Source organism: Somniosus microcephalus, chromosome 1, assembly GCF_052327205.1.
Source record: "Somniosus microcephalus isolate GS21.2 chromosome 1, FLI_Smic_1.0, whole genome shotgun sequence".
In the NCBI taxonomy this organism is placed as follows: domain Eukaryota; kingdom Metazoa; phylum Chordata; class Chondrichthyes; order Squaliformes; family Somniosidae; genus Somniosus; species Somniosus microcephalus.
In genome coordinates, this window is record NC_140987.1 from 122,897,955 (window position 1) to 122,923,395 (window position 25,441).

At 46.2% G+C, this 25,441-nt stretch overlaps 1 protein-coding gene across 6 annotated transcripts in view; it reads left to right on the plus strand.

The window, feature by feature from the left end:
* The window catches only part of agtpbp1 (ATP/GTP binding carboxypeptidase 1), a 410,793-nt gene that overhangs the window by 263,180 nt on the left and 122,172 nt on the right, over positions 1-25,441 (plus strand). For all 6 annotated transcript variants that reach the window (XR_015078056.1, XM_085985173.1, XM_085985187.1 and 3 more), the window contains 3 exons: positions 12,631-12,775; positions 18,503-18,656; positions 20,458-20,638. Coding sequence is in view for 5 of the 6 variants with exons in the window: in XM_085985173.1 (XP_085841299.1) it covers positions 12,631-12,775; positions 18,503-18,656; positions 20,458-20,638 (480 nt within the window). In the remaining variant the exon portion in view is untranslated. The remainder of the gene's footprint in view (positions 1-12,630; positions 12,776-18,502; positions 18,657-20,457; positions 20,639-25,441) is intronic.

The window sequence follows — 25,441 nt, forward strand, 5'->3', positions numbered from 1 at the left end:
ATGAATGGACCAGCAAAATCAATATGCACCTGTTGCCATGGAGATGAGGGCCACTCCCATGGGTGTAGAGGGGCCTGTGGTGGTGCATTTTGGACTTTCTGGCATCCTGAGCAGCTCTTCGTCAGGTCCTCGATTTGTTTATCGATTCCCGGTCACCACACATAAGCCCTGGCTAGGCTTTTCATTTTTACCCCTCCCAGATGACCCTTATGAAGCTCATTGAGCACTCTATCCCTTAACTTGGGTGGAATTACCACTCGGGATCCACACATCAAGGTCCCCCGGCACACTGACAGCTGTTCTCTCCTTGTCGAGAATGCTGGCAACAGTGAGTCGCCATCTGCTGGCCATCCCTTCACCGTCAAATCATATACCCGAGACGGTGTCGGGTCATTTCGGGTTTCCTTTTCGATACAAGCGTTAGTTACCGGTAGGTATTCAACTATAGTCGAATGGAATATTTCGACAGGATCCACTGCTGGTGCTTCCTCCGCAGTAGGCAGTGGCAGGCGTGATAGCCCATCAGCATTTCCATGCTGTTTCGTGCCCTTATATTCAATCTCATAGTGGTGCGCCCCTAGAAAAAGTGACCATCTTTGTAGTCGTTGCGCAGTCCTCACCGGAACCCCCTTCTTCGGATTAAAAATGGAGACAAGAGGCTGATGATCAGTCAGCAAGGTGAATTTCTGCCCGTGCAGATAGTGATTGAACTTTTTCACTCCCCACACTCGGCTGAGGGCCTCCCTGTCAATCTGGGCGTAGTTACGCTCGGCTGAGGTTAGTGATCGTGACGCAAAGGCTATTGGCCTCTCTGAGCCGTCCGAGAATTTGTGCGACAGCACCGCTCCAATGCCGTAGGGTGACGCATCACATGCCAACCGAATTGGTAATGCTGGGTTGTAATGGGCCAATACCTCTTTCGATGTGATTAGTGTTTTGCTCTTCTGGAAAGCTCGTCTACATTCGTCACTCCACTTCCATGGCACCCCAGTTTGCAGTAGGGTGTTCAGTGGGTGTAGTATTGTAGACAAATTTGGCAAGAACTTATGGTAGTAGTTTACCAGCCCGAGGAACGACCTCAGTTGTGACACATTTTCCGGTGCTGGAGCCTTGACTACTGCCTCAATCTTCTCTGGGGACTTATGTAACCCCTCTTTATCGATAACGTGGCCACAATACGAGATTTGTTTTCTAAAAAACTCGCATTTGGGGTGGTTAGCTCGGAGCCCATATTCCTGCAATCTAGTGAGCACCTGCTCCAGGTTGGCAAGGTGATCACTGTCATTTTCGCCCGTGATCAGGATGTCGTCCAAATAACACTGGGTCCCTGGGATCCCTTGCAGGACTTGTTCCATTGCCCTCTGCCAAATAGCCGGAACTGATGCTACCCCGAATACCAGCCGGTTGTATTGGTTGAGACCTTTATGGGTGTTGATTGTGAGGTATTTTTTTGATGCTTCTACCTCCATTTGCAGATACGCCTGGGCCAGATCAATCTTAGTGAAGCGTTTCCCTCCAGATAGCGAGGCGAAAATATCTTCAATCCGCGGAAGTGGTTATTGTATGGTGTGAAGGACCGGGTTCACTGTTACCTTAAAGTCCCCACAGATGTGAACCTTCCTTGGTTCCCCAGGCGTGCTGCTCAACGACTTTTTCATCACAGGGATAATGGGTGTAGCCCACTCGCTCCAGTCTACCTTGGACAGTACACCTGAACGTTCCAGACTCTCCAGCTCTGCTTCGACGGCTGGGCGTATCGCATAAGGTACCGGTCTGGCCTTAAAAAATTTTGGGCTTGCGTTTTCTTCAATTTTAATCGTCGCTGTCATGCCTTTTAGTGTTCCGAGTCCTTGCTGGAACACTTCTTTCGCGTCAGTTAGGATCTTTGACAGTCGCCCAGGTGTGACGTCGTCATCCTTTTTGTCAGCCACAGTCAGTGCCCGTATGGAATGCCAATCCAGTTGTATTTTCCGGATCCATTCACGTCCCAGTAATGGTGGTCCTCCATCTTGCAATACATACAGGTCTAGTTTTGGTGTTTCCTTACCGTTATATATAACGGTCACCCTTATTTTTCCTTTGGGGTAGACTTTTTGCCCCGTGTACGTCTTCAAAATAATTTTTGTGTCTCTCAAGGGTATGTGTGAGAATAGCCGCTCGTAGTCCCATCGGTTTATGACTGTTAGGGCTGATCCTGTGTCCAATTCCATCTTTACCTGGACTCCTGCTATCTTGAGAGTGACCGAAATGGTTCGGTGATCCTCCGTTGTGATCACATTATGTAGTTTCAGACAACTCAGTTCCCTGCTTTCGGAGTCGTTATCACTTTTTTGTTCGTCTGAATTATTCTCCGTCATCTTATGTACCTTCTGGTACTTTCCTTTGGTAGGTTTCTTATTGCTGGTTTTCTTTCCCGACCTGCAGACTCGTGCAATGTGTCCTACTTTTCCACACTGTCTGCACACTTTGTCTTTGAACCAGCAATCATTCTGGTCGTGTGTTGTTCTGCCGCAGCGATAGCACTTCTCTGTTCCATATGACATTTCGTTTGTGCCATATTCTTGCGGTCTCTGTTGTATCTCTGCAGCGCCCCGTGCTGCTGCTTCATATGATACCGCAATGCTGAAAGCCTTTTCCAGCGTAAGGTCCTTTTCAGATAAAAGCCGTTTCTGGGTTCCTTCACTTTGAAGCCCACACACAAACTTGTCCCTTAAGGCATCTGTCAGTCCCGCTCCAAACTGGCAGTGTTTCGATAGTTTGCGCAGTTCTGTTAAATAATCAGCATTGCTTTCATGCTTATGCTGGTTCCGTTTGTGAAACTTGAATCTTTCTGCTATCAGTAGCCGTCTGGGGTTTAAATGTTCCTTTAGTATCTTTACTATGTCTTCAAAACTCTTTTCCATTGGCTTCGTTGGGGTTACTAGATTTCGTAATAAACCATACATCTTTGCACCCATTAAATTTAACAATACCGACACTTTCTTGTCATCTGACACCCCATTTGCCTTGCAGTACACCTCTATTCGTTCGATATATGTAGTCCAATCTTCGACTTCATTGTCAAATGCGGTGATACTGCCACTCTTCGGCATTTTGGGTGTGGTTTAAAATGGCGTCTCCCAATGGCTTAAAATGGCGTCTCCCGCGCTTTCCTTCCTCCCCCGCTGCTGCCGACGCCGCTCCCGGCGGTTCTCGTGGCAATGGCGGTGCCCTGTAGGTTTCGCGCGCTTCTCCTGCGCTGCTGCCAACGCCGCTCTCGGCGGTCCTAGTGGCAATGGTGGCGCCTCGCGGGTTTCTGCGCGTCTCTCTCTCCCTCCGACGCTGCTCGGCCCCTGAACACCGGCTGCGCCCTGTGCGCTCTGCTCTCTCTATCTCTCCCCCGTCGACGCTGCTCGGCCCTTTGCTGTGCCGCTCGGTCGGGCTCTAGCCCGCCGCTGTCCGGGAAGGGTCTGCGCACTACCTGTTGCCAGCCCATTTCGCTGGACCACCTCGACTGGAAAGCCAAGCCTGGCTCTCGACAGCCTCCCCCGCAATTCTCGAGTCTCTGCTGGATGACTGGTCGGTTGCCCGTGGTCGACGCCCGAGTCTCTGGCCTTGACCTCCAATCCACTGATCTCCAGGAACGAATCCCCGGGAGGTGATGCAGAGTTGCAGGTAGGTTCGATCTTGCCTTGTCGCCAATGTTACGTCCGTGTATAAGAAGACACAGACTGCGGAGAATGGTACAATAGATGTTTACTCAACATGGCTCAGACTGCAACTGATCTGTACAGATTACTACTCAGCGTTATATACAGGTGTGGTCACTGCCGGTACTACAGTATACATGAGCTGTAAAAAGTAGTTCCCCCCCTTAAAGGTACATACATTACAGGGATGTTCGCTGATGACTACACAGTGTTCAGCGCCATTCACAACTCCTCAGATAATGAAGCAGTCCATGCCCGCACACAACAAGACTTGGGCGACGTTCAGGCTTGGGCTGATAAGTGGCAGGTAACATTCGCACCACAGAAGTGCCAGGCAATAACTATCTCCAACAAGCAAGAGTCTAACTACCTCCCCTTGACATTCAACAGCATTACCATCGCCAAATCCCCACCATCAACATCTTGGGGGTCACTGTTGAACAGAAACTTAACTGGACCAGCCACATAAATATTATGGCAATAAGAGCAGGTCAGAGGCTGGGTATTCTGTGGCGAGTGTCTCACCTCCTGATTTCCCCAAAGCCTTTCCACCATCTACAAGGCACAAGTAAGGAGTGTGATGGAAAACTCTCCACTTGCCTGGATGAGTGCAGCTCCAACAACACTCAAGAAGCTCGACACCATCCTGGACAAAGCAGCCCGCTTGATTTACACCCCATCTACCACCTTAAACATTCACGTCCTCCACCACCGGCATACCGTGGCTGCAGTGTGTACCATCTACAAGATGCACCGCAGCAACTCGCCAAGGCTTCTTCGGCAGCACCTCCTAAACCCGTGACCTCTTCCACCTAGAAGGACAAGGGCAGCAGGCGCATGGGAACACCACCACCTCCAAGTTCCCCTCCAAGTCACACACCATCCTGACTTAGAAGTATATCGCTGTTCCTTCATCGTCGCCGAGTCAAAATCCTGGAACTCCCTACCTAACAGCACCGTGGGAGTACCTTCACCACACGGACTGCAGCGGTTCAAGTAGGTGCCTCACCACCACCTTCTCAAGGGCAACTAGGGATGGGCAATAAATGCTGGCCTTGCCAGCGATGCCCCCATCCCATAAACGAATTAATAAAACACAGTGAGATGCCCCACTCCAACAAAATCTGGGTCTATAAAGCACAGTTTTTTAAATAGCTATTACACTGTAAATCCATATATAAACATCAGATCACAACCCTGTAACACAGAATAACAGGTGAAAGGAGGAATGCTGCTTGAAGTTGTTTAATGTGCTAAGAGGAAAGCATTGTAGAGACCCATGCACTTAATTTAACATACAGTATATAGAACTAAATGGGACAATGGAAGTCAAATGGTGTAAATTCAGATGAAATAGCTAGTGCAAACTGGACGCAGGGGAGCTGTAATGCAGATTGACTCACACTAGACAATTTAAATTGAAGGCATTTACTTACCAGTGAGGTGTAAATTGCAGTACTGTAAAATCATGAAAATATTCTACTGCATGATGTTAGAGTAAGTAATGTTTATCATTGTTACTTTAAAAATATACAAAACTGGTTTGAAATCCGGAGTCCATGTTCAAGATGAAAAAGTCCTATAGTCAAACCTTAAGTATTGAACTCCATGGCCTAGAAATTCGGTTGGTTGCGCCAGCGATTAGCGCCTAAAAAGCCCGAGATTTGGGGCGTTACCCAATTTTCAGACGTGTGCAGTGATCCTAGCGCATCCGGCCATATTGAGTAACCTGTTCGCGCCGGCACTAAGTCTTTGCGCCCGCTGGGCGCAGCCAGATCATGACGTCATTTCATTGTGCAACGCCTTTTTGGCGCCCCGTACCGGAAATTCAGTGGCGCCCCCCCCCCCCCCGTTTCGCCTGGCGCTATTAGTGACAGTTGGATGGAACGTTACCAGGTCCATCTCGTACTCGGGGGGCGCTCTTTAAAGGGGACAGCACTACTATAAAACCGGCAGCCATTTGGCCTAGCCATTCTGCTCGCTGCTGGAGAGAGTTGCAGACCTTCAGTGGCAAAGACTTGTTGTTATTGAGCCAGAGGAGCCTTGGGACCTTCAGCCCTGTTCAGAGCAGTTGGATCCAGAAAGCTGACTGCGTCTTATTCGTCGGACAGAATAATGGGAGCTGCTTTGGAGGGGCACATTATCCTTGCTGAACAGCTGGCAGGGGCACAGAGACGGAGGGAGAGAGGGCCGGGATTGGCCAGAAGGAGGAGGGCCAATGGACGTCGCCAAATCCGACCATACGCTGCCAGGGTTTTCAGGCAGCAGGTCTCCTACCTTACCATGTCGGAGGAGCAGTGTCTGCGACGCCTGAGATTTGGTAAGGATGTTGTCTCTGAGCTGTGCCACCTGCTTGCTGGGGATCTGCAGCCGCGGATACGGTGCAGGACCTCTGTCGGTGGCCGTGAAAGTGACTTGCGCTCAACTTTTACGCCAGCGGATCGTTTCAGGCAGCAGCTGGGGACATTTCTAATATCTCTCAATTTGCAGTGCATTGCTGCATCCGGCAAGTTACAGCTGCCCTCTACAAAAGGAGGCGCAATTTCATCACCTTCCCTCTGACCCTGGAGAAGCAGGGGGAGCGTGCACAGAGCTTCGCGGCTATTGCGGCTTCCCCATGGTGCAGGGGGCCATTGATTGTACACGTGTGGCTTTGCGGGAACCATTGCAGAATCCGGAGGAGTTCGTAACCGAAAGGGCTTCCACTCCCTTAATGTGCAGCTGGTCTGTGATCACTGGCAGATGATCATGGCGGTGAACGCACAATTCCCTGGCAGCAGCCATGACGCCTTCATCGTGCGGCAGACCTCAGTGGCTGACCTTTTTGAGGCCCCGGATCACCCACGAGGCTGGCTTCTGGGCGACAAGGGCTATCCTCTCTGCCCATGGCTCATGACCCCGCTCCGTTTGCCCAGCACCCCGGCAGAAGAGCTTTACAACAGCAGCCACCAGGAACATTGTGGAGCACACAATTGGTGTGCTGAAGCAGCGTTTCCGCTGTCTAGACCATTTGGGGGGCGCCCTACAGTACTCGCCGGAGCATGTGGTCTGCTGCATGCTCCACAACCTGGCCATTCGACGCACCCAGCCAATGCCAGCTGACCCTCAAGGTCCAGCAGAGCAGGCGGAGGAGGAGCATGCAGGCGAGGAGGATCAGGAGGAGGAAGATGTGAGGGCTCCAGAAACTGGAAGGGCCGTTCGTCAGAGGCTCATAAGGACTCGGTTCTAGGCCCCTCGGACGGAATGGTGGCTGTGAATCGAACAGCGCCCTCCGGTTTGCTGTAAGCCTATGAAGGCATCGATGATTGTAAATAGTGTACAGCTCGATTGTAAATAAAAAGTTTTCTTTATTTTCAAACAAGTGCTTCCTTCCAGCATGACAACGTAATGGCAACAGAAATCATGACTAACAAACTAACAGATAACTGTGTGGCAACCCAGCGAAACTACCCAAACCATAACAAACAAACACAACAGGTGTGGCCTGCCTTAAAACCGGAAAAAGAGACATCTTAGCACCTCCCTCTACTGGTGACCCCTTGGTGGAGACCGACTCCTCTTACGAGGTCGGCCCCTTCCCTCCCTGCAGCTCCTCCGTAATTGTACCCCAGTGGCTGGGTCAAGGCTGGGGGACGCCTGCTGAGTGTCTGGAGGCGCTGAAGCCCCTGAGGGACGGCCTGGCCGACCTCTGGGCTTGGAGGTCCCACAAGCAGGCTGCTCCAACTGGGCATGTCTGCTAGCAGTGTGCCGCGCAGGTGGTGGCAGCTGCTCTGCTGACGTGCCAGAGTTGGCATCAGGACTGGTCACATGCAGAGAGAGGACACCTGCACCGTGGTCGGCCGACACACTGGCACACTGTCGGTGCCGCACCGGATCATCCGCTGCTATCGACTGCTCCACAGATTCATGGCCTGCTGTGGTGCTGCAAGGGCCTGGGGTGATCCTGCCTGATGCAGCTACGGTGGCAGCAGTGAGTGTTCGTGTGGACGAGGCCAGCAAGTGACTGCATGGCAGCAGTGAGGACCTGCGTGGCATGTGCCAGTGCTTTGGAGAAGCCATGAACAGTCCTTTCCACTGCTTCGGACAAGCCCTGGACAGACTTTTCCATTGCTGCCCCGAAGCCCTGGACAGACCTTTCCATTGCTGCCCCGAAGCCCTGGACAGTCCTTTCCATTGCTGCCCCAAAGTCCACCAGACTCTCTGCCAGAGTGTCGATAGACTCAGGCATCCTCCCCACTGCAGCCATAAGCTCAGTGCGCCTGAGCCGGGCCTGGGCGCTCATTTCCGCAAGGCTACGCACCTCCTCTGCACTCTGTGCAGCAGTCATGGTGGCCTGCCTCGCCCTCCGTGGAGACAGCCCCCGAGCGTCCCTACCCCCCCGCGCGTTGCTGCAGGCCGCTGGTCCCTGCAACTGGCTCCTCATCAGAGCCCCCCCCCAAGGGAACTACTATCCCCAGTCTCCACATGCGGTGGCTCCCCTGAGGCTTGCATGGATGGTCCGGCTTCCTCCTGGTCGTCGCCTCCGGAGGCACTTGCACTGGCAGCTTGAGGGGCCGGCTCCCGAGCTGGTGATGCAGCATCTGAAAGCAGGGAGGTTGAAGAGTGGCTTTAGCAAAAGGACAGTTTGGCAGCAAGGGATGCAACAGTGCGGCAATGCTATGACATGGGTCCACATTGAGAAAGCATGCTGGCGGGGGAAATAACTGAAAGGTGACAGCTGTAATAGTTGAGAAACTTACCATCGCTGTGGACAATGGGGTCGGCAGCTGCAGTGGTGACAGGACCACTCAGATGTCCTCCCACAATCTGGTGGACTCTCTCCTCGAGATCCGTCAGAGGCTCCACTTGAGGACGGCCTCCTCCGGTGCGAAGCTGCTCCTTTCGATTCCGCGCCAGCTTGGCCTGCAGGGCAAAGGATGGGAAGTGATGTTACATGATGCCCTGAGTTATCATCTCATGGCCCCCCCCCCATGGTGGAAGAGCCCTTACATGATGCCCTGAGTGATGTTTTCATGCCCCCCATGGTGGAAGAGCCCTTACATGATGCCCTGAGTGATGTTCTCATGCCCCCCATGGTGGAAGAGCCCTTACATGATGCCCTGAGTCAAATGTGGATGTGTGTGACCAGAAAGGGCCATGGGTGCTTGCTGACAGATGGTCATTGGGGTATCGCGCACCCTGTAGCCATAAAGTCAGGTGCTCATGGAGGGATGCATAAGTTTACATTAACTCCACTCACCCTGACGACCCGAGTGAGGTCGTTGAATTTCTTCCGGCACTGGACAGGGCTCCTGGTCGCCATGCTGCTGGAGTTGACCCTCCGAGAAACATCCCTCCAAGCTCGTCGGTAGTCCTTATGATTAGGCCTCCTGCCATTGTCTGGGTATAGGACATCTCACCGGCGCTCCACTGCGGACACCAATTCCTCCAGAGACTCGGTGCTGAAGCGCTCTGCTCTCTGCCTCACCCTCTCCATAGGATCCAAGTTTGTCGCGCCAGAGAAGGGCCTGCGCCGATTTGCAGGCCTACAGGGCGCAGAGTGTGGATGCTGGAGCTGCCTGACCCACCCCTTTAAGAGTTGGCCGGCGCCGGGAAGTCTCGTGGTCATCGGTAATTGAGAGCACCTGCGCTGCGCCCGCCCGCCCCGATATTGAGTAGCGCCGGCATGTTAGCGCCTTAGGTGCCCCGTGTAACGCCTGATTTCGCGCCTCAATCACCTTTGGGGCGCTGCAACCCAATATCGCACGAGGTGTCGATAAGTTGCGCCTGGCTATAAAATTTGCGCTCCGCCAATTCTAACGCCCCAAGCGGGGCTATACCCAATTTCTAGGCCCATATATTTTGAAAAAAAAATAAAGTATTTAAACTATAACTTAAGGCTTTTGTTAACTGTAATAAATTAGAAGAGGTAATAGCCTCAGGCACAACATTAACCAGTTGACCACAAAACTTATCTGAAGCAAGGTATCTACTCTATCATGATTAAATTGATTAAGAGGTTTGCATTTCACATCTTAATCCAACTAGTTCTTATTAGTGTTCATTTGGATTCAGTGGCTTCTGCTTTAGCTGGTGTGCACTCAACATCCAGGGCGTTGGTTATAGAATGATCAAAGCAAGTGGAATTGTTGATCCCCTGCTAGATACAGAAAACCTTCTCTAGTCCTCTGACTCAGAAGTTAAGGAAAATAAAGGATTCCTTTGTTTCACATGGCAAATGTTATTTGATAATTATAAGGCCTGTCTTATTTCATTATTTAGAATATCCCTGCAAGCTCTGTTATAGCCTAAGACCTACCTTTGACCTCATCTGCTAAGCTTCAGATTTGCTCTTCCATCATCTAGAATATATTAAAAATTTTGCATCTGAGTACACTTCCTGTCTACAAAGCTTTCCTGTTGTCACACTGTTGTGCCAGCCTTTTCCATTATAAATATCAATGTCCACATTTTAAATGGGAAATGCCTTTCTAAATTTGTCACATTCCACCCTTCCACCATTGGTGGTGCTGTAGCACAGCAATGTTATATTTCCCAACTTCTCAGTCTGTACGGTGGAAAAACTCCTGTTCCAACTAACTCTACTTCCCAAATTGCTTCTTGCGTGCAACAGCATGGGAGATCAACTAATGTAGAATAAAAAAAGGCTTGGTCACTTCCTCAGCATCAGTCAGGAGAGACCAGATCTATAGAGTTGATGTATCACTAAGAGTACCCTCTTAACTTTCTGTGGCATTATACAAGCTATTCCATGGGTAGGTGATTTATTCCCTTATTTGTAGTATTATCCCATGCGGTTGTTGTGTGAAGTCTACAGCTTTCCTTTATAGGACAACAGCTCTTTGGAAGTTTCTACAAAACAACAGCAAAGTTTCATAAGAACATAAGAAATAGGAGCAGGAATAGGCCATTTGACCCTTCGAACCAGCTCCGCCATTCAATGAGATCATGGCTGATCTTTTACCTCATCTCCACTTTCCTGCACTATCCCCATATCCCTTGATACCCTTAATATTCAAAAATCTATCGCTCTCTGTCTTGAATATATTCAACGACTGAGCCTCCACAGCCCTCTGGGGTCGAGAATTCCAAAGATTCACCACCCTCTGAGTGAAGAAATTTCTCCTCCTCATCTCAGTCCCAAATGGCCGACCCCTTATTCTGAGACTGTGACCTCTGGTTCTAGACTCCCCAGCCAGGGGAAAAATCCTCCCTGCATCTACCTTGTCAAGCCCTGTAAGAATTTTGTATGTTTCAATTAGATTACCTCTCATTCTTCTAAACTCTAGAGAATATAGGCCTAGTCTACTTCATCTGTCATCATAGGACAATCCCCCCATCCCAGGAACCAGACTGGTGAACCTTCGTTGCACTCCCTCTATGGCAAGTATATCCTTGCTTAGGTAAGGAAACCAAAACTGTACACAATACTCCAGGTGTGGTCTCACCAGGGCCCTATATAATTGCAGTAAGACGCCTTCACTCTTGTACTCAAATCCTCTTGTAATGAATAATACAAAAGCAAAATACTGCTGGAAATCTGAAATAAAAACAGAAAATGCTGGAAATACTCAGCAGGTCAGGCAGCATCTGTGAAGAGAGAAACAGAATTAACGTTTCAGGTCGATGACCCTTCGTCAGAACTGGAAAAAGCTGGAGATGGAACAGATTTTAAGCAAAAATAGGGGCAGGGAAAGGGGGGAGGGGAGGAAAGAACAAAAGAGAAGGTCTGTGATAGGATGGAAGGCAGGAGAGATTTAAGAGACAAAAGGGATGATGGTGCAAGGCAAAAGGAGATGGTAATGGGACAAGTTAAGAAACAAAAGATGGTTCTAGATGAAGTGTAAATGGCAATGGCTGAATGATCGACAGCTGCCATGTGAGAGAGAAAAAAAATGGGGGAAAAAAAAGATAGGGGCCGAGGTTATGGTCTGAAATTGTTGAACTCTATGTTGAGTCCAGAAGGCTGTAAAGTGCCTAATCGAAAGATGAGGTGCTGTTCCTCGAGCTTACATTGAGCTTCATTGGAACAGTGTAAGAGGCCGAGGACAGAGAGATCAGAGTGGAAGTGGAGCGGAGAATTAAAGTGACAGGCGACCGAAAGCCTCTTGTAATAAAGGTCAACATACCATTTGCTTTCCTAATTGCTTGCTGTAGCTGCATGTTAACTTTCCGTGATTCGTGTACAAGGACCACCCAGGTCCCTCTGAACACCAACATTTCCCAATCTCTCACCATTTAAAAAAAAAATATTCTGCTTTTCTATTTTTCCTACCAAAGTGAATAACTTCACATTTCTCCACATTATATTCCATTTGCCATGTTCTTGCCCACTCACTTAGCCTGTCTATATCCCCTTGAAGCCTCCTTGCATCCTCCTCACAACTTACATTCCCACCCAGCTTTGTATCATCAGCAAAGTTGGATATATTATATTTGGTCCCCTCATCCAAATCATTGATGTACAGTAGATTGTGAATAGCTGAGGCCCAAGATCTGATCCTTGCGGTACCCCACTAGTTACAGCCTGTCAACCTGAAAATGACCTGTTTATTCCTACTCTCTTTCTTCTGTTTCCAAGTTATCTTGGTTATAAACCCCAAGAGCTTTAGCCAGCTTCCAAAATAAACATAAATCCATTCTCAAGAAAAACAAGCAACAAAGGCTCCTTTATCTGTAGTTTCACAAGGCACAGGGAAATTAGCATTAGCCAAAAGGAGAGGGTCATTCAAGTAATACAAGATACTGACGAGCAAACTGGAGCATCTTTGTGCATGGAGACTAACCCGACTGGTATGACTGAGAGATGCATTTTAGTTAAACCAGCCAGGCATGCTGTCCCACTAGGAAGAGTGTTAAGTGACCTTGCTGCAACTGACACTTAAATGCTCAACTATGATTTTTTGAAAGATTTTAACACAATTATGTCTTTTCCTTGTAGGAATCATTTTTCCAGAAGTTCAATGGCAGCTGGGGGTCTAAAAGGAAAATCTTATTACACTCTGACATTTACGATGACCTTTTCTCACAAGGATGATGTGTGCTATTTTGCTTACCACTATCCATATACATACTCTACCTTACAGGTAATTAGCACAATATACTGAACGATAATTGTTAATTGGAGAAATGTGCAGTGCAGCCATTAGTTTCATTTTATTCAACCCTTTTCATTATTTACTTTAATTTCTATTTAAGAAGCTATATCCTGTTTGAAATCTCAGCTAGATGTTGTAAGTAATTTCTTTTGGTTTCATATAGATGTTCAGACTGCATGTACTTTAAGCATATTTCTTCACCGTAGAGATTATATTTTGAAGTATATTTTGTTGAAAGATCTTGTACAGTTTTAAGAACCTTGGCTTTTAGTTTTTTTTAAGGTTTGATGCCTTTTGAGTATTGTCAAATAATTAAGTTTAGTACTCAAATCCTAATTTGATTTTAAATTATGTTGGAGGGTGGAAAAAGGAGGGAAATGGACTTTACATTTTGCGCTGCAGTAACCTAGCCTATGAGTACAAATGGTTAAATAAATTAACGTTGCACTGCATATTTATTTTGGTCTTGCATCACAGTAACATAATGTGAATGATGATTCCCATTTTATTGGAAGTGTAATTCTTTAAACAAACTTTTACAAAGCCTTCATAATCAGAATGAATAGTTTACTCAAACAGAAAATATCTTTCACTCCCTTTAAGCTTTTTTTGACTTAACACACCTTCAAAAGTAGTTATATTGTTGTCTGAATAAACATGTTTGATCCAATGTACAATATCCATTCATTTCCAATAGATACGATCTGGTCCAAGCATATATTTTTGGGTAAACCAGATGGGCATTTATTAGGGTTAAATGGTATTCTCGAATGTTCTGATCTTAATGATTTGAAGTTTTGTTCTCTTGTTTGTTTACCTATATTTGTCTTTTTTTTTAAATACCTTCATCATATATATATACTGGTCCAATAGCTGAATACTGGGTCAGGATCCATACTGATCGCACCTGACATTCCAAAAGTTTTCCTTCTGGAGCATATGGACTTGGAAGTTATAAGTTCATCAGAGAGTGTGAGGCAAACCGACCTTTCTGAAGACAATAGGCCAGAGAACATGTGCGGCACGATTCTAGCACTTTCCCCCAATCTATAATGAATTGGTGCTAAACCCATATTGAATGCTGTCACCACACTGAAAATTTCCAAAAAAACACAAGGGCCTAGAAATCGGTTTGCCCCGGCAAACCTCGTGCTGCCGGCTTATTTCCATGATTGTGCCGTTCAGCCTAGCGCTGAACGCGCTGCTAAGTGGTTGAATGCTCAACAGGGGGCCCAAGTTCCTGCAAGTTCTCCAGGCAACGGTGTGGTGAATAGTAGCAGTGTAGCCCCGAGAACATGGACGCATTGCAGGAATAAGTTTAATGACTTCACCTACGTGGTCAAGGTCAGTGAACTCATCTTCAAATGCCATATGCTCACAAACTGCTCAATGCACCACACCCCCATCACTCTCGTACCAACAATTTCTACCAAACATAACTTTACCTCACATTCATAGCTTCACCTCACCCTCACAAACTCACCACTGCTGCAAGCCTCACACCCACATCTCACACACACTGCCAGCTATTCAACCATGACAGGCACATCACCCAATCACATTGCACCATACTCACTGACACACATCCCTTTCTCTTGCAGAAAAAGGTGGCTTATAACCGGCGCCAATAGCACCTAACTGGCAGATGAAAGGTGTGCCTGCATAACCTCACCCCCATGGAGGAGATGATACTGGCCATTATTGGGAAGGGCATTGCTGAGCCCGTGGCCTGAAAGCGGTGGGGCTGAAAGAATACAAGATGCCAATATCCTCGCACATAATCCTCCTTCTCACATCCCACTTCCCCCCTCATCCCACAATCTCTTCTGATATACAAACTGCACATGGTGTAAGCATGCACCTCTTGCTTCTCCCCCTCACCGCAGTTCTACCCTTGTGCCTTTCTCATTTCAGAGACCCAAGAAATCCAACATAAGAAATAGGAGCAGGAGTAGACCATTTGGCCCTTCGAGCCTGCACCGCCATTCAATAAGATCATGGCTGATCTACCTCATCTCCACTTTCCTGAACTATCCCCATAACCCTTGATTCCCTTATTATTCAAAAATCTGTCGATCTCTGTCTTGAATATACTCAATGACTGAGCCTCCACAGCCCTCTAGGCCAGCCAGTGGTGGGAGGAGGAGAAGGAAGAAGAGGAGGAGAAGGAGAAGAAGAGAGTGGTGATGAAGAAACACCTTCACTCAATTTGACACTCGCAGCCACCAACTCATACTGGCACTGCACTGAGTTTAGAGGGTAGCTTAGAGGTGGGATCTGCACGTGGTGAGTTACTGGGCACGAGTGGGCTGCAGCCAAGGGAGGGGGGAAAGGGTAGCGCAGGTGCCAGCTCCCTGGAGGGAGAGTTGGCACACGAGTTCTGCTGTAGAGGACTCAGATGAGGACTTCGATGGGATGGCCTACAGAAGAATGCTGATGGGTCTGCACAATGAAATGCTTGATGCATTGCCCGGCCTGCCAGAAAGCCTGAGTGCCATGTCAAGGAGCATGGAGGAGTCCGCTACCAGCTTTGCGCAGAGCTTGGAGCCCATAATTTCCAGCGTGGAATGGGTGAGCTGATCCATTGGCGCACTTGTGGACCCAACCATGATGCAGCATTTGATGGCCGATGTATCAGTTTCCTTTGGAGCACAAGCAGAAGCCACCCAACGTCTGAGTGCTGCAGTGGAAGCTCAGACTTCAGTCATGCAAGCTCAGACTGCTGCCATCGTGGCTGGGTTTACCAGTGTGGAAAGGGGGCGTGCAGAGTGTCAAAGCAGTCTAGCAATCTGTCCTCTGGCTAGGAATGCTGAGGCACCGCCCCGAGGGAGTGGCATTGGCTCGGTGGAGCAAGAACGTGCTGTCCTTTCTCAGGATGACCGCATTCATCCTCCCACCACTACCACTCCGCCAGTGCCCTCACTGTTGCCTGTCAGCCAGCCATACAGTCTGAAGCCGGGTCTAGGCTCAGAGCTGCTTGAGGTTGTCCTGTAAGGCCATCTGCAGTCTCCCCCACTGAAAGTCAGCAGCCTTCCACCAGCCATGCTGCAACCACTCGGGTAGCACTTCGTAGGAGCACTAGAATGGGCAAAGGAATACGCAAAACAGGAACTAAGGGAATACACAAGGGTCATTAGTTGACTTTGTTATATAATATTGGATAGATTAATGTATAAAGTTGAATTGGAATGTTTGTTTTGTGGTGGCTTTCATTGTAGCATTGTGGCCAAGAGGACGCTGTGATGGTCAGTAACAGTGGGAAGATAAGGTGTGGGACTATTGTTGAATAGGGGTTGCGTTCACTGGTACTGCAGTCGGATGAGTCGATCACGGAGAGCCCAGGCAGAAACGGGCTGTTTGGGTTGCCTCCTCTTCTTCCGCTTCCTCCTCCTCCTTCTCCTTCTCCTTCTCCTTCTCTTCCTCCTCTTCCTCCTCCTCCTCAGCTGGTCACTGTATACCTGGTGGCAAGGGCTGTGCCCTCATAATGGTGAGGTTCTGGAGCATGCAGCAGACCACAATGAATCTTGAGATACGTTCTGGTGAGTACTGTAGGGCTCCTCCAGAGTGGTCCAGGCAGCGGACGCGTTGTTTAAGCACGTCACTGGTCTGCTCAATCAGATTCCGTGTGGCAGCATGGCTATCATTGTACGCAAGCTACCCACGTGTGGTTGGGTTGCGGAGTGGAGTCATGAGTCAGGTGCTCAGCAGATAGCCCTTGTTGTCCAGTAGCCACCCTCTGGTTTGTTGTGGTGGCTCAAAGACTGAGGAAACAGCAGACTGGTGCAGAATAAAAGCATCATGACTGCTGCCAGGACACTGGACATTCACCATCATGGTGTGCTGAGCATGGCCGCACACCAACTGCACATTCAGTGAATGATGACCTTTGCGGTTGTGGTACATCTCAGCATTTAGATGTGGCACCTGCAAAGTCACATGCATGCAGTCGATGACGCCCTGCACCATGGGGAAGCCCGCTATTTTGGCAGAGCCACATGCACGCTCCGTCTGCTTCTCTCTGGTCAGAGAGAAGACAGTTAAGTCCCCTCTCCTGACATAAAGAGCGTCTGTCATCTCTCTTGTGCAACAGTGGCCGGTGAACTGGGAGATGTTACAGCTGTTGCCTGCTCCAGCCTGGAAGAATCCTAACGCATAGAAATTCAGGGCCACGGTCACCTTCACAGCCGCTGGCAGTGCTGTGCTTGCCCTGGTGTGAGGCTGCAGGTCTGGTTGCAAGAGGTGGCAGAGTTCTGTGAGCACCTCCTTCGTAAAGCGCAAACACCTCACACACTGCTCCTGGCTCAGGTGGAGGTAAGAGAATTGCTCACGGAAGATCCTAGGTGGGTAAGGCCTCCTGCTGAGAGCCCTTCTCCCTGTCCTCCTCCTCTCTCTGTGAGCAACTTGTCCTCTTCTTTGCTCCATCTCCCTTTGATGCTGCAGGCCCAAGGGGGATGACAACGAGAACACCTATGACTGGGAGCAAGTGGTCTGACCAGAACCCTTGAAGTCAGAACCAAGGCCTTCTCCACTTGCAGCACCACTCCCTGTCACCTCACCAACTTCAAACAGCTCTAGAAAGCTCCAAACACTTCCACAAACTTACACAGAGCCAGTAGAAATTAATCAGCAACTAACGTGAGAGTGGTTGAAAATCGCAGCGCTGGAGTCAAATCAGTGTTGCACACTGATTGACGTCATGATCTGCCTAGTCTGCATACTTCTGTTGCACACTCCCAGCGACGACACTAACGCCTTCACCAAGGTGGCATCCAGTGTGCGCGCGCGGCGCGGAGGCCATTTTCGTCACTCAATGGCACCCGTAGCGCCGAAAAATCGGGCACTACGGATACCGAATTCTTTGCTCAAGGTTTGTAAATTTCAATTCCAGGAGATTGACTGCTGCATTGTGTTGGACAGAAAGTCTTTGCCTCCAAGTACTCTGGTTTACATCACATCTAGAAACTGGTGATCAGGGATTTTCTGAGTTGGAGGCACAAACCCCAATCCTAGTATTCTGCACTTTAGCATGTTAGTAACAGACCAATGCACTACGTTAACATGCTGCCATAAATTCTCCTTTATGGGGTAGTCTGAATGTACTTGCATTGGATGAGGAAGAGTTATCTGTAGGTTGTTTGATGCGAGTCAAAGAGCTCCTCAGATAAATTATATAGGAAATGGAATACTAGTAAAATATAGGGCACACTCCTAAGGTTGGGCTTGCAGTAATTTAGGGAGAGCTCGGATTTGCCATAGAATCTGGTACATAAACTGCACGTTTAACAGGCTTTCATACCCTGCAAATCTGGGATTTCCTACATTATACTAGTGACTATACTTGAAAAATGCTTAATTGACTGACTGTAAAGTGCTTTGGGATGTCCTGAGATCTTGAAAGGCGCTATATATAAATACAAGTCTGTTTTACTTTTTAATGAGCAATGTTTTTACAGTTGGTCATCCAACATAAGTCATGGGTATGACTTCTGCACCAAAGCAACCAATATATGAATTTTATAGTATACATGGCTAAAATTTGCTCAGGATCTTTGTGCAGGAAAGTGGTAGAATTGTAATCTTCACACCTATCCACAACACCACCATCTCCTACCTTGATGAATACAAAGTCACCAATGAGAATTAAAAATTCAGAATATAAACAAAATGTAAAGGAATAACAAAATTCTAAGCATTTTATTTACTTTTTTAATAAAGATGCACATTCAAAAGCTGGAGGCACTACATGATCCTCAGCAGATTTATTTTCGACAAGATTCGATCTGTGAAACTTTAGGAGGTAACCCTTGCCCTGTACTGACCATTACTTCTGTACCAGAGTCCAAGTGCTGGGAGAACCTTTACCAGTTCAGTAAGTAACTGACACATTTATCTGACCTAATCATTGCAGCTCATTAACTGGTACTGGAAATGCATTGTGAATCTGATCTCTGCCACTGTCTTGTAATTGTCTTAAATCAACATATGGGCAGATCTGTTCACTCAGTTTTGCAGACGACAGCAGTTTTTTTATATATCAGTGTAAGCTTTGTTATTCCTCCCCTATCTCCCAAAAAGGTGTGGAGTGTAATTCCACAGCCACTCTTCAGTACCTCAACCAAGTAGCTATTCTTCTTGTGCAAAGCAGGCAGTAATTGGTGACAGGCTGTTTGTCTATAAAGGGATATTGTAGCTGAGTCCAATCCTGTCCTCACTTGGAATCCACACTGGATAATCAGGACTAGGAAGTGTGGTTGATGTTTCCCTCCTTCAACCTAGGGACTTTGAGGCCAATTTTAACAGCCTTATGACCTCTCCAGCTGAGATCAACTAGCTTGGCATAGATCGGGATGGAATCTCAGACATTCCTGGGCTAAGTTCCACACTGGTTAGTGCATTTACCAACAGAGCCAACCTTTTATTACCAGCCTTAAACAATACTCAGTTATTGTTTTTAAATTGAGGCCAAGCTCAGAGTTCTGAAGATAAATAATTTCAAACTTTTTTTCAAATATCCTGCAGGTTACATTTATTTCCTTTTTTAAGTTTCTGTCTCTCCTCAGCCACTACATTATTCTGCAGTCAGAAGAATGACAATAGCTCCTGCTCCCTGGCCCCTGTCAATGTTGCTGTCTAACCGTGTGCCTACTAGGAGTAACACTTGTTTTCTCCCTGTCTTTGAGGGTCCAAATGTAATTTAAGGACTGATTCTGTAATGCAGTATGCTGGTACAGCATTGCACTGTCCCATCAGGTCTGCCTCAGTAAATTACTCTCTCAATGATGTAATTAGGTTAAGTAGATTAGAAAGCTTTTTAAAAGAAAAATGAAAATTTTACATTGTTGTAAGAAACAATTCTTGTTTCTAAATCTGGTGCTTGGAAACTCTGTACATTTATTTAGTGCTGAACATGTATATAGAGAAGATGAGGGACAATTTCTGTAAGTGTAAGATTTAAATTTTACTCCCTATTTGTAAATGTTCTAAAAGCTTGGTTGAAAGGCTGAGGGAAAGCTAGTAAATATGAAAAACGATCCATCAGCAAGTCTTTGTCTTACCACACTATCCAGCACATTATCAAATTAACAAAAAAGAGATTAAATAGAAAGCCTCTGCAGAGTGGTACATGTCCTCCCTGAGATGGCATGAGAATTTAATGATGCATACATTTACCTCAGTTTATGAATGGCTTAAGTGCACACTGTACCAAGATTTACTAATACATCAAATAGACATCAAGGGATCCTGCTTTAATGGCAAGTACTTGAAAAAGTTCAAGCTTCCAAAAAGAATGTATAGTGGCCACATTGTCATTTAAAAAAAACCTCTTATTTTCTAATCTTCTCCCCTCTTTCACTGTGGAAGGCATTGGTTCTTTGCTGAAATATGGCTCCATGGTTTCCGGTCACCTCCAATATTTCCCTTAAATGACCATTCTTCAATGTGTGAATCCAAACAGCGAGAGTTTGCACACTTCTAACAGAGATCATAGGATGGCAGTCAGGGCTGAGACTCTGGTTGAATTACCCTCAATAGCCATGGGGTGCTGAGGCCATTTGTAGCAGCCTTTGTGATTGTTTTTCTGTCATGATTTGCACTATATGGTTACCAATATGTGAATCTGCGAATTAAAAAAAAAAAATGTAACTTTTATATAAAAATAATTTCTACAGGAAATCGACCTTACATTTTTTTAACGTCACGTGTCCATCCTGGAGAAAGTAACTCCAGTTGGGTGATGAAGGGAACTCTGGAATTTTTAATGAGCAACAACTTGGCAGCTCAAAGTTTGCGGGACTCCTATATTTTCAAAATTGTCCCTATGCTGAACCCAGATGGAGTCATTAATGGAAGGTGAGGCAATCGTTTCTACATTATGCTATTTTATATAATGTTCGTGGAGTTTTAACAAATGCAAATAGGCATAACCATTGATAGTTACAGCGAATCATTTTGTAGTTATTAATACTGATAAATGATTTAGGACGATCTTCTCGAATAAAAAGGGGATCTAGGGAACAGAGTACCTCCATTTCAATCACTGCTATTGACTGAAACCTTCACTACTCCACGCTACATGTAAATGCTTGCATATTTTAATTAAAAATTTCAAATCAACACTTCCAGCTGGTGGATAAATATGAGTTATTAACTTTGCTGAAATAAGTTGTCAATATGCACTCCCTCCTGTACTAAATTGTTAAAACATTTTTTTATTAGTGCTACTTTTCTGCCTCCCTCCCATTTTACAGGTCTGAAATTATACAAATGTATGTATAGATATACGAACAATGATGGATAGGAAAAAACCCTCTGGTCCATTCAGCCTGTCCCACACAATTGTGATACCTTGTGTATCACAATATATACACGATCCACCCCACCCAACACCGTGTGATCTCCTGGGAGAGGCGAAAAGCCCAGGTCAATCTGAGGGGACAAAATCTGGGAAATTCCCCTCCGACCCCCTTAGGTGAGCAAAACTAGTCCAGGAGATCATACTGGCCCTCATAATTCTATACAGTACCTACTTTTTATAAGAGGTGATCTCTGCCCTAGCCAGAAACAGGTCCAGCTTTTGCTTGAAGGAATTCAGCAAATTGGCGCCCACTACATGAGCTGGCAACCTGCTCCAGAAGTCAACCATTCTCTGGGTATAGAACCACCTCTTGACATCTAACCTACATCTGGCCTTGTATCACTTAAAATTGTGACCCTGGTCATCCCTAATCTATTTAATTGGGACAAACTCTTATAAACCTCAATCAGATTCCCCCCACAGCCTACGCTTCTCTAAAGTGTAGATTTTGAACTCTTTTAGCCTATCTTGATAAATAAGATGCTTTAGACTAGGAATTCATTTAGTGGCCCTCCTCTGCACCCTTTCCAAAGTCTCAATATCACCCATCATGTGAGAGACCAAAATTGGACACAGTACTCTAACTGATGCCTGACCAAGGTACAAGGACAAAATAATATATATACACACACATAGTTAGCAGCCACAGACAAAGCAGAACATAAATTTAAATCCAAAAGTGGAAGAATAAAGAAATGAGAGACCAAGACGAGCACTGAATGCAATATTGCTGAGAACATTTCAAGCACCAAAGAGGGTTTTCAAATATATATGCAGTAAACAAAGTGTGACAGTATTGGTTCAGTTAGATACTGGAATTTCAGGAGAAAGAAGTAGCAAAGCTATTATGTAGTTTAACTCTGTCTTTACCTGGGAAATGAGGTTACCAACTCTGGTTGGATATATTCCTGGGTGTTTGATCACGTGACACATGACCATGTGATGCCTGACCACGTGACTGCTGATCATGTGACATCCAATCAGATGGCACTTACCGCAGCTTGCAGATGGTATATTGTATTTGCTTTATAAAGGTTGGGTCCCCTGTAGTTAAGTGTCTTTGCTCATGGTTTCGCACCAACAGCTGTCGTGCGAGAAGTTCCGAGAACCGCAAGCAAAGAAAGTACACAGGCGCAAAGTGCGAACTCTAATTTTCTCCCGGGTTGCTAGCAGCAGTACCCGGGAGATTTATCTTCCATTCCTGGAAACTCCCAGCCAATCCGGTACTGCCATTGAGTGTTGTCTGCGAATTGTGTTAATAATCATTTAGCTTAAGTGTGCTTTGTTAATCCCTTGTTTGTTTTATCAAGGTTTATTGATTTTGAAATAAAAACTGATTTTTTTTCTCAATTTTTCCTGGTGTTGGGCTCTAATTATTTCCCTGATTTTTGATGCTAAAAATAAAAACTGAAGAACACCCATAAAAAGCTTTTTAAATCAGCAATAAAAACTGACTTTAAAATGCCCTTAATTGTAGGATAGAAACTCTGATGAGCAAACATCATGTAAACAAATATTTAATGCGTTTGTACTATATATGAAAATGTTAATGTTAAGAATATGCATATAAAGTTGACAGATTGAAATTTCTATCTTTGTGTTGCATGCAATAATACTCATGACCTTATAAAACACACATTTTCTGCCCTACCATGAACAACACCACAATTGATAAACTGGTATTAAACAATACATCTATAGGATTGAAGGTAGATTTTCTAGACCATGCCTTAAAGAGACTTTATCTGTACAGGTCGGTAAATGTTTATCAGTGTAGATTAAAGCAGAATTGCTGAGCATAAAGCTCTTGAATTGAGACCGGTGATACCACGACATACAACTATCCTCAAAGGTTAACAGTGTGACTTTTAAGACCCAGTGAATTAGGTTAATATAATGACTGTCCCAAGGTTTTGTTCCTTTTTACTTCCATGTCCCTTTATGGTCGCTCTGTTTGACTCTGACAGTTTAATTTCTAAAATTACTATTCTTACCCGTATAGGACCCAGCAAGAGACACTGATGAGATGATTTGAGCATTTTGTAAAGTTTTGAATGTTTCAGTGGACAATTTCCAACAGGGTAGTAGGTCCCTGCTCAACTCAATACAAAATCAGCCCAATTCCACTGGGAATAAAACCTCCTGAAATTAAAGGCTATTTTGGATTCACCTCTTACTTTCCCATAGTATGATTGAAGATTTCCTGGCTTTCTTCAACAGACCTGGTCGGAACGTGGGTAGGAGAGTCCTGGTGGGAGTGTGGGTCGGACTAAGTAGTGGGGAAGGACTTACACAGGTGCACATCATAGGCACAAAACTCTACTTTTCTCCTGGGTTGCTAGTAGCAGTGCCCAGGAAATTCATCTTCCATTCCGGGAGACTCCCGGACAGTTTGGGAGTGTTAGCAGCCTTACCAGGAAAGGGGAAATTTGCCCAAGACAGACAGCAAGTTTCCAAGAATGGCAGTTGAGAAGTTAGATTGTATGCAAGTAAAGATGGATATGTCAAAGTTCCTATTCCAGATAACATGCACTCACGAGTTCGAAAGAAAATAAGGATTTAAATTAACTATTTTTGGAATAACTAAATTCAGAATTCCTGAGGAGCTTAAAAATCACCCTTTTATAAAAATAAAAAAAAAGTTACACAAACATGTGGTTAAAAATGGGATTGAGGATGACAACAGCAACTTGCCTTTATGTAGCATAGTTAATGTAGAATGTCCCAAAGTGATTCACAGAGGTGAGAGGGCAAAAAGATGGATGCCAAACCAAAGAAGGAGCAATTTGGAAGGGTGACTAAAAGCTTGGTGAAAGAGGTGAATTTTAAGGAGAGACTTAAAAGAGAAGAGGAAGGTGGAGGAATTTAGCAAGGGGGAATTCCAGAAAGTAGAACCTAAACGGCTGAAGGCATGAATAGGCAATGGTTGGGTAAAAGGAAAGGGGATTATGCATGAGAGACCAGAGTCACAGGTTTGGAGAGTTTGGGGGTGAGGGTTGTAGCTCTGGAGCAGGTTACAGAGATATGACGGGGTCATGCCATGGAAGGATTTAAACATCTGAATGAGAATTTTAAATTTGAGGCCTTGTGGGGTCGATAGCCAATATTGGTCAGTGAGGACGGGCAATGTGCGAGCGGGACAAGATACGTGCAGCAGAGTTTCAGATGAGCTGGTTTATGGAGCGTGGAGTATGGGAAGCCAACTGGGAGAGCATTGAAGAAATTAAATTTTGAGGTGACCATGAAGTGTACAAGGGTTTCATTTGCAGATGGGCTTAAGGGAGGGCTGATGGTGTGCGATGTTATGGGGTGGAAGTAGGTGGTCTTTGAGATGAACAGGATATGGGATTGGAAGCTCAGCTCGGAGTCAGATAGGATGCTGAGGAAGTTGCAACTCGTCCAAGACTGATGTTGGACAAGCAGTCTGAAAACAGAGTCAGTGGAAGATATTTGAACAGGGAGTTGCAATAGAAATGGGCACTGATCTGGGAAGCGACAAAGACCTTGGGAGGAAAGAGGTTGGAGATTAAGTTTTAGTTAGCAAGAACAGATGGGTTGATGGTGGCAGTTTTGAAAGGAAGGGGAGCAGTGCCTGAAGAGAGTAAACCATTTGCAGCATCACTCAGCATGAGGGCAAGGAAGGGAAGTTGGTTGGTCAGGAGTTGGGAATGATGTTGAGGGAGCAAGAATTATGTCTCATGAATGTGATGAGGTGGGAGGAAATAGAGATGGGGGCTCAGGGCTAGAGTGACAGAGGGAGTTTGGGGAGTTTTGGCATAGTTGGCAAAAAGACATGGGGGAAGCAGATGATCAGATGGTGTCTATCTTGGTGACTAAGAAATACATGAGCTTCTTGTACTTGTTCTTAGAGATGACAGTGGAAGGACAGGGAAGAGTGGTTTAAGAAGGTGGTGATCTTAGCGAAAAGGAGCCTGCAGTTATTTTTGTCCTCCAGCTTGATCTTAGAGCAGTGGGTAGTATTGGCAGAGGAGAGCATGGCCTGGTATAGCTTGGCATGATCTGCTAATGGATCACTAAGCCAGTTGTATTTCAAGCACACTCAAGTCTGTGCTCTTAGACTTAAGGGAGCAAAAATAGAGGTTGTACTATGACCAACGGCCAGGATGGAAAATGGTCACGGTTTTGCTGGATATGAGGACATCGAAGGTGTGGCTGCAGAGATATTGTGGTGAATAAGAGATTATAGAATGCTGCATTGAGTGGGAAGATTCACGAGCTTCGGGGAACATAGAAATCCCATGTCAAAGAATGCAGTTAGTCATGGGCAAGGAATGTAG